Genomic DNA, 10391 nt, shown 5'->3' with positions numbered 1-10391 from the left:
ATGAAGGTGAAAGACTCTCCCCAGTTAGAAGGCTATCTTCAGAAGACAATCTCTTCAGACAATCTTCTCCAAGACCATCTCTTCAGACTGACTTTAGGACTTGCTTTTATGGTGACTTCTGATCCCCTCCCCTCTTCACAGGGACCAATCACAGTTTCCAAATTGTCTAGCACTGCTCAGGGGGAAGTGTCTGTGGGATTGACTTCACACCTTCTGAAGGTCAATTTCTCATCCAAAGAGTGAACAGTTTCTGACTGTTTGAGTTAGAGAAAAGGTAGAGCTCTCCAAGTATCTTGCTGGTTTCTCTCCTAGCATTAAGTAGGATGTGAATTCACTAAGTGGTTTTTGAGTTCCTCCACCTATTTCAAGCTTATACTTAAGTTAGTGTTAATTCAGGATAGACAATAGAGTATAGAATTCTCTTTCACATTAACTTTGCTGATTTCCAAGCATAGATACTCGTATGGAAAATCCAATTTGTTTTACAGAGGAGAATCAACTGAAAATCTAACAGTTAGCTCTCCAGAACCAGTTGGAGCTGGCTTTAGAACACCCCTAGAAAAGAAACAAACACAAATAACTGTAACCCACAGTATTATATAAATATACCAGATCCAAACAATTCACTATGTGAGTTCCATGTAAGAAAGCCATTATCAACTGGGGAGATAAGAGAGAACTTAATGTAAGAGACGGTATTTTAATAATTCATTAAGCATCTTTAAATGCCAAACAGCATTTTGTATTTGTTCCTGGAAGCAATAGGAAGCCACTGGAGTTTATTGAGTAGGAGGGTGACATGATCAGACTTGCATTTGAGGAAAATCACTTTAGGGGTGAAATGGAAAATGAATTGAAGTCAGGAAAGACTTGAGGTAGACCAACCTGCCAGCAGGCTATTGCATTAATCAAGAAAAATATACCTGACCTGAATGTGTTCTCTTCCAGGAATACTGGCTAGTGGCTGTTCTGAAATATTCTGATGCCATTTCAGCTGCTGGATATTTGAGATAGAAGATCTAATCAGATCCATATTACAGGAGCCTTGCCTTTTTGGTGGTTATTAATCCTAGGGTGGATCACCAGTCTCTGATGGAAGCATCTTATCTTAACCATGCAAATATTTCATCATTTAACAAACTTCCTACTTCAATTTCTGAGCATTGCCATCCTATACAATAATAAGGAAGCTCAAGACAGCTACATGGCTCAGTGGATGATAGAAGGCCCAGCTTCAATATGGCCTTAGCAACATCCTAGTTGTGTAACCTTGAACAATTCACTTTACTCCAGTTGCCCAGCCTTTACCACTCTTCAGCTTTGGGACCTATATTTAATATTGATTCTATGATGATTTAAAAAAATATATAAGGAGCTCATTCAGGCAATCTGATGTGCATGCTGGCTTGTGAAGCCCTATGGATATGTGCTATTATTTTATGTAAGCATCCATGGGAGGTCATGCCTGCTATTTACGTCCACAGAGAAAAAGGAGATTAAAAAAAGGGACGAATAGGTAGCAGCTGATATAAGGCTGTGACAGAAATTTCATTGTTCATAGACTGCAAAATGCACTGTGCAATAAACTACAGTGGCTTCCTACTGCCTCTGGTTCCCAAATTCACTATAGATTGGTTGGCAGGAGTGGAGGTATCATCTCTGCCCATTCAATGCAGTCCCCCCAATAGAAGCACTCTGCCTGCTCCTGAAGATTTGGGAGCTCCTGTCTGCTCAGCGCCTAGAGCATTAGGAGCTTCAGACCACCATGCCCTTACAGGTTGCCCCAGATGTTCTTACTATTGCTGAAATAAGGTGAAGAAGTAAATACCAGCTTCTTTAAAAGCAAAGACAAAAAAAAAGATGGAGAAGACTTGAATATGTTTGTTGACTTAAAATAAGAAAGCTGGAGTGAAAAGAAGGAAAGGGGATGTAGTATTAGGAAGATTGGGGATATAAATAGAGGAAATGGTCTTCTTTGCCAGAAACTCAAGTAAAGAAAGAAATAATGGGAGATACTATATAGGAGTTGCGAGATGAGAAGGAGGCAGAGAGAAGAGGGAGGTGACAATGAATGGCTTCAGTTTTCTTAATAAACTGTGAGGCCAAGCCTTTACTTGAGAGGAGTGCTATGATAGGCTTGAGGAGAGAAGAGAAGGTTTGGAACAGCTGTTTTGGTGAATGGACCATTTAGGGAGTTGTAAAATAATTAACATTGCTAGTGAAGTTCAAATAGTATGAATTTGTAGTAGACCAACGCATAATAGGTGTATGACTTCCTCTAGCCCTGAGCAGCAACAGGGAATGGAGGAATCCAATGGTGGAGGCAATTCAGGGTTGGATTTTAGCAAAGCAAGAGCAGAGTTAGGATGAGTGATTCAGGAGGAATAAATAATATAGGATTGAACTAGCTCACTAAGGCACTGAGACTGGAAAGAGAGGAGAATGTATCCAAAATAGGGGCAATGGCCTGGGAAAGTCCTAAGGAGTTTCAGAAGGCCAGGTCACAGTGATGAAGAACAGGTTTAAGAGGAGTAAGGCATAGGGAAGAATGGAGATATTATAATTGAATAAATTGGGTTTTAATGGACAGGGAAGGGACACAATAAGAGAAGTCAGGGGAGGAAGGCATGAAATTCTGGCCTGAAGAATAGTGAGGCCAAAGATAAATGGACACTTGGGCCCTGTATATGATGAGGGGCCAATATAAGTTTAGTTTTGGAGTATAGGATACATGGAAGAAAATAATATGAACAGTCTGGAAAACTGCCATTGGCATCAGATTATATAAAGGAACTGAATGCTAGGCACTTAAAAAATTTTTAGCTGAGTGACAGGGCCAGATTTATGTATAATCAAAATAATTCTGGCATGAAGCCACAAGAAAAGTGAATTGCAAAGGGGAGAAAGATCTGTTAAGAGGCTTTTGCAGTATCTTGAGGATTGTTAATGAGAGTTTTGGATAGTAGCACTGGGAATAGAACAGGTGGAAGTGGAAGCCAAATTGCAAAGGGCTGAGGAGAGCTGCAAAAAGACATTCTCATCTCCCATATTCAAAGATCAAGGTTGCAAACATGGGAGATTGATTATTTCCAACTCTGACACCACTCTTCATTTCACAATCAATAAATATTTATTAAGTGCTCACTATGTTCAGGGCCAGATTGTGATAAACACTGGACTTACAATGGAAAAGATACACAGTTCCTCATCTCAAGGAGCTTTATTTTAGCCAGAAATAGTGTGTAAATAAATAGGTGTATACCATATGTGACAGAGTAAAAGCAAGGGAACCAGATAGGAGAAGGTTTTAGTAATGGGGGAAGAAAGGGGGTTCGGAAAACCCTCCTGCAGAAGTTGGCATTTGAATATAAAGGGAAGGAATGATTAAAAAAACGTTTTTATATGCTTACCAGATATTTTGATAAACACACAAGAGGCACAAATATAAGCAAGCAATATGGTTTCTTTCCTTATGGAGTTTAATACCCTAATGGGAGAAGGCAATATATACAGGGGAATGGCAGCCAGGGCTAGATGTTTTGGACAAAATAGCCACAGGAATGGTGATCAGATTCCTAGCACAAATGATTCATATGTCCTTTCTGGGAATGTAGTCCTGATTGCTATTCTCAAAACTAAAATTAGAAAGGAGAAGTTGTATTCATACAGCATCATGGCATGGAAATGACAGTGCACCTGAGACTTGGACAAGTTAATATCAATATTATTAATTATTATGATATTATTAATATTGTAATAGCCTTACAATCACAAGGGTGGAAGTTTGAGTTCTAGTAGGAACTTGAGTTTTAAAAGTCAGGTTTAGAAGGGAAATGTAAAGAACTTGGTCTGTTGTATGCTGAGTTTAAGGTATGATTGAACAACTTGGCAAATAGATTCTCCAGGTAATTAAAAATGAATGTCTAGAGGAGCAGCTGGGTGATTCAGTGGGTTGAGAGCCAGGGCTAGATATGAGAGGTCCCAGGGTCAAATCTGGCCTCAGATACTTTCTAGCTGTGTGACCTTGGAAAAGCCCCTTAACCCTCTTGCCTAACCCTTACCACTCTTCTGCCTTGAAACCAAAACATAGAACTGATTCTAAGAAAAAAGGTAAAGGTTATTGTAGAGATTAAAATTAATATACAAGAACTAAGTATTATATTTTATAAATTTTTATTAATGATGAACTAACATAAAAAAACTAACTAAAAAGGTATTAACCAACCCACTCACGAGAGCAAAAGATGAAGAAGAAGGAGGTATAGAACTTATAAAACAATAACGTGACCACGCAAACATGGAGACACAGGAGAGATTAAAGGAAATTTTGGGAAATACTAAGAGACTTCTGGAGGATGAAGTCCAAGGTTCAAAATCTCCATTTATACGATTATTTTTTTCTTAAAAACAAACAAACAAACAACAAAACAAATACCTGACTTGGTAGAACTGTGAACTGATCCAGCTGTTCTGGGAAAGTATTTATAACTATGTCCCCCTGGCTATAAAACTGCGCAATTTTCTGACCCAATAATACCTCTACAGTGTCTATACTCCAAAGAGATTAAAGAAAGATGTACATATGTACAAAATATTAATAGCTGCTCTTTTTGTGGTAGCAAAGAATTGGAAATGAAAGGAGTACTCCTCAATTAGGTAATGGTTGAGCAAACTATGTTTTTTCAACATGATGGAATACTATTATGTTGTAAGTAATTATAGAAGGCATGGTTTCAGAGAAAACTGGGAAGATTTGTATGAGCTGATATAAAGTAAAGTGAGCAGAACCAGGACAATTTAAACAATAACAGCAATATTGTAAAAATGAACAATTTGAAAGACTTAGGAGCTCTGATGAATCTACTGACCAGTCATAATTCCAGATGACCAAATAGAGAGGCTTCACATTGCAAGTTGTACCTGAGGGGAGTCTTGAATAAGACAAGGATTCTTAGAGGTGGAGTTGAGAAGTAAGGCTCTCCTACTTACTATCTGTGTGACCTTGAGCATATTGCCCAAGCTCTCAAGACCTTAGTTTCTTCTTTTGTAAAATAAGTGGGTTGGACCAGAATAGTCTCTTAGACCCCTTCCCCAGTTCAAGATTTATGACTTTGTATGCCTGATAGCAAAGAGATATAAAGTAGAATGTTGAATTTAGTAAACAACTTGACTGGAGTGTAGACTATAAGAAGGGAAGAAATGAGATGTAAATCTGAAATGATAGGTAAGAGCAAGATTATAGAGAGCCTACAGTAATAAGGAATTATGGTATTTTTGATTAGGAGAGGGCCATAGTCAAACTGATTATTTTTTCAGACCTCTCTTTGGAAGATTATTTGTTAGCTTTGGAGGGTGAATAGGATAGGGAAAATAATAGACTATTTTAAAAAACTTTTCCCTTAGATCTTAGGATCATTACTGTGTATTGGTTCCAAGACAAAAGAATGATAAGAACCACACAATGGGGATTATGTGACTTGCCCAGGTCACACAGCTAGGAAATTTCTGAGGCTAGATTTGACCCAGGATCAACTGTTTCTAGGACTGGTTCTCAATTTTCTGAGCCACCCAGCTACCTCCAAAACAAATGACTATTATAATAACCTTCTAATTAGTCTCTTTGCTTCTAAGAGAGTTAATAAAGGCCTTAACTAGGATAATAGCCAAATGAATGGAGAATTCTTTCTTTTTCTTTGTTTTTCTCTTTTTCTCTTTGTTTCTTTCCTAATTTCATTGTTTCTTTATTTCTTAATTTTTCTTTCATGTTTCTTTGTTTCTCTCTTTTTTATTAATGTATTTGTTTTTCTTCCTTCCTTCTTTCTTTTTCTTCCTTCCTTCCTTCTTTTCTTCCTTCCTTCCTTCCTTCCTTCCTTCCTTCCTTCCTTCCTTCCTTTCTCCCTTCCTTTCTTTCTTCCTTTCTTTCTTTCTTCCTTTCTTTTTCTTCTATCAATTCTAAGACAGAAGAGTGGTAAGGGCTAGACAATTGGCATTAAGTGACTTGCCCAGGGTCACACAGCTAGGAAGTACCTGAGGCCAGATTTGAACCTAGGACCTCCCAGCTCCAGGCCTCATGCTCTATCCACTGTGTTACTTAACTGCCCCCCAGTGTACCTTACTCTTTTTTTTTTAAACCCTTACCTTCTGTCTTGGAGCCAATTGGCTCCAAGGCAGAAGAGTGGTAAGAGCTAGGCAATGGGGGTCAAGTGACTTGCCCAGGGTCACACAGCTGGGAAGTATCTGAGGTCAGATTTGAACCTAGGACCTCCTGTCTCTAGGCCTGGCTCTCAATCCACTGAGCTACGCAGCTTTCCCCTGTTCCTTATTCTTCATGAGAATGCATATCCATATAGTGAAATCTGTCCTTGTGTGGCACAAAAGGAGGTATAATAGACGTTTTTAGCCTCTTCTCCCCTCACTCTTCTCCAGGGGAGTCTTTCATTCCTGTCATGAGTGGAAGCAGGAGGTTGGGGCCTCAGATCACTCTGCTTCCTCATAGAGAGAAAGTATCGCTCTAGAAGTCAATTTGTTGCTTTAAATATTGTTAGTCTAAGCAATACAATCAGGTCCCATCTAACTTCTGATCACTTCGTCATTATCACTGGAAGAAGGGGAACCCCAAGCTCCATATAGCTGTCTTGATTCCTTGCCCACCAAATATCAGTTCCCATAATGAATACCTATAGCAAATGGCAAAGAAATCCATTTATCCAAATCACAGTAAAAGAGAAATTAGAGGTTATTCATATGAGAACATACAATGCAGTGGATACAGAGTGAAGGAGCAAGAAAATTCAGCTCAACCAAAAGAGAAGGTCTTGGATCTCACTCAAGGGGAAACTCCCTGAAGTCTCAAGAGTAGCAAGCTGGAAATCAGGACGTGATGGAGATTGGCAGCTCTTTGTGTCTTCCTGGGTCTTTTTCTTTAGCGATTTGAAACGGGATTGGCCTCTTCCATCTTTCCACTTGAAGTTGGAAGCCAGAAGTGCTGGAAGTGACTCAACACTTGGAAAGTGTTGAAGAAGAATGGTGAAAGCTGCCAACCCCATCTGCCCCTCATGCGGGGCATTCATCTCCATCAATAAGGAGAGTCCTTTACCAGTGGAATTTGTGAAAAGGGATATACAGGTCAGTATATACACATGCATGCACACATACATGTGTGTTCCATGTGCACGTCTATATTTCTACATATATATTTATGTGTGTATATGTATAGGTTACATATTACAAGAGGGACATGAGATGAGTCCTCTAGTAAAACTTGGCCAGAGATTATCCTGCAGTCTATTTTCTATATGTATGTGTGTGCCACAAATGAGAGATATGGAACAAAATATAATAAACATGTAATAGTCAATATGATATAAATAATATATTTTATACAATATAACAATACACAAACATAAATAGTATAATAATACTATAATAAATATAATAAAGCAGAGACTAATAGCCATTTTGGGCTGTTAAAAACAACTATTCTCCACTCTTGGAGATTACATAGTAGAAATAATTTTTAAACTTGAAATGTGTATTTGTGTTACCTTCTTGGGCTGACTAGAAGTAACTGTAATGCCATTTGGATTGGAAATGGAGAAATGAGGTATATTAAAAGTATTCTTATTGGTTCTAGAGGTACAAGGAAGGAAGAAAACGTGTCCCTATAACATTTAAAATGTAAAGATGGGGTTGAAAGGATTTTTCCTCCTCTTTTTCACCTTCCCAACAAAATCAACTAAAGAGAGAATTTTTTGGAGAAAGGACTTAAGAAAGGTAACAAAAGGGATGGCTAAGTGGCTCAGTGGATAGAGAGCCAAGTATGGAGACAAGAGGTCCTGGGTTCAAATGTGACCTCAGACCCTTCACTTAACCCCAATTGCCTAGCTCTTACTATTTTTCTGCCTTGGAACTGATACTTAGCATTGTTTCTAATATGGAAAGTAGGGTTTTTTTTTAAGAGAACAAATAATAAGCAGGAATATAGAAATGCAGGAATATGAAATGAAACAGAAGCCAAAATGAGTGTCTGGCTGATGGAGGACATCTATTCACTGCACTAATTGTAGCTTTGTGGTCAAGTGCCCCCAACTGATTGCCTCTGAATTTTTTTCCAAGGCACTGGAGGGATGGTGAAGGAATGGACAGGGAAGGTAGAAAGCTGTAGATACTGATGTTAAGGTGGACTTTTTTTTATTGGAACAATAGAAAAAAGCAGATGATCTAGAGTTATTTGGATTTTTCCATGTAAGAGGAAATGTTAAATATTAGGAAAAAATTAGGAAAAATATAATTAAAAAATTGATAAACCTTCAAGCCATATAATTTCTGCCAACACAATTCGTAATTTCGCGTCTCCCACCCACCCACCTACCTTCTCTGTATTTAAGAATACTGTGATAATTTCAAGGGGAAAAAAAAACAACATTTTTTCCTTTTTCTTTTCTTTTTTTAGTACTTCAAGCAGTAGTGACTTTGTGGCTACTTTTTCCATGGTCACTTATCCTAACCTCTCTATTCCTTAATAAATGGCCTTTGGAATTAGAATTTATATAAAGTACTTTAAGTTTTCAAAGCATTTTACATAGGTTATCTCATTTTTTCCTCATAGCAACCCTAAGAGATTAGTGCTATTACTATTCCATTTTACAAATGAGGAAACAGGCTGAGAGAAGTACAATGACTTATTTAGAATCACACAGTTTGGCTGTGTCTGAGGCAGGATTTAGACTTGGATCTTCTGGACTACAAGTCTGTTACTTTATCTTCTATTCTACCTAGGTTAATAAATACGAAAAAATTAATTGCATAATGTTTAGCTTTGTTTTCTTAGATTAATCCTGAGTTGGAAAGTATTCATCACATCACTGAATCCACCCCTGAGTTCTTTCCAGCTGGGTCAGATCTGTAAGAGCTGGTATTTTGCTGTCATAGCCTTGTGGTGCCACATCCTGGTACCCAAGTAGGATTTAGCGGAGACAAAGTAACAGCATCAACAACAGAAAGGCGGACAAATCCTGTCATTGCTGTATTTGTTTTTAAAGTCCTCCAGCTACAGCAGTAGTGGCAAATTCAAATTCTCATAGAAAACCACAGATTAACATCTATGTTTATTTATTTTGTTAAATATTTTCTAATGACATTTTAATCTGGTTGATCGACAGAGGAGTTTTGTCTGTGGGGGACAAGTTTAACACCTCTGATTCTAGAGCTTCAAGACCAATTGGGTAGTTCTTATATCTTAAATATGTTCTGTAGCCTGGTTATTGTTGTTACTAATCCTTTTTTAAAAAAAAAAAAACAACTCTTACCTTCTGTCTTAGTATTGATTCTAAGGCAGAAGAGTAGTAAGGGATCAACCATGGGGGATAAGTGATTTGTCCAAAGTCACATAGGAAGGAAGTGTCTAAAGCCAGATTTAAACCTCAGGACTCTCTGTCTCCATGCCTGGCTCTCTATCCTCTGAGCCATCAAACTGCCCTCTTCTTTATTTCCAAAGAGGATCAATGATATCATGGGTTGATATTTTGACTTGCATGTGAATTGGATTTAAATGAAACAGAGTTACACCAAGTCATCAGCCTCACTCTCTCTTCCAGAGTCATTGAAATCCAGTGGCAAGACAAAAGTCAAGATGACTGATGATGGCCTAGGATGCAGGGGATGTCCCTGGCATCTTTGATGTCTAACCAAGCTCTAAGGGCTTCAGCCACCTTCATAGCTGTTGGAACAAATTGTTATCTGCCCATTCTGCCAGAAAAGTTTTCACATCCCTGTAATAGACATCCCCTAACTCACCAGTGGGTTTGAGGTTTGGCAGTTACCCTTGCTCTGGTTTAGTCCATATGCCACGATGGTTTTACCAAGTGTGGCCACTGTACATGATGCTACAACTTTTTGGATCCACAGGTGAGAATTGGGTCAAAGGTAGGCTCCAAAGGTAGATGAACAACTCTGAAAAGGACTCAGTAAGTTCTCATACCAGAGGTGCTATTCCTCCTTGAACTTCCTATACACTCCATTGTAGTATGGCAATATGTATATGGAAGCTGGGTGATCTGATAGATAAAGCACTGGTCCTCGAGTCAAAAAGATCTGAACTTGAAATCTAGCCCAAGATAATTAGCTGTGTGACCCTGGGTAAGTCATTTAGCTTCTGCCTCAGTTTCCTTATCTGTAAAATGGGTATAATTATACCTAACTCTAATAGTTGTTAGGAGAATCAAGTGAGATAATAATTGTAAAGTGCATGGAACACAGTAAGTACTATATAAATGTTGGGTATTATATTATGGTCTGTGAAAGTAGTAGTCATTTCATTGGGGTTTCTTCTTTCTTTCTTTCTTTCTTTCTTTCTTTCTTTCTTTCTTTCTTTCTTTCTTTCTTTCTTTCTT

At 38.2% G+C, this 10391-nt stretch overlaps 1 protein-coding gene across 1 annotated transcript in view; it reads left to right on the top strand.

The window, feature by feature from the left end:
- Positions 1-7023: 7023 nt before the first annotated feature.
- The window catches only part of HHLA2 (HERV-H LTR-associating 2), a 137817-nt gene continuing 134449 nt past the window's right edge, over positions 7024-10391 (top strand). The window contains exons 1-2 of the mRNA XM_044669193.1: positions 7024-7125; positions 9818-9906. Of these exons, the coding sequence (XP_044525128.1) occupies positions 7024-7125; positions 9818-9906 (191 nt within the window). The remainder of the gene's footprint in view (positions 7126-9817; positions 9907-10391) is intronic.

The sequence above is a fragment of the Gracilinanus agilis genome, chromosome 3, assembly GCF_016433145.1.
Source record: "Gracilinanus agilis isolate LMUSP501 chromosome 3, AgileGrace, whole genome shotgun sequence".
NCBI classification, from domain to species: Eukaryota; Metazoa; Chordata; class Mammalia; order Didelphimorphia; family Didelphidae; genus Gracilinanus; species Gracilinanus agilis.
Note: the sequence above shows the minus strand (reverse complement) of the source record. Positions and strands in the feature narration are given on the sequence as shown.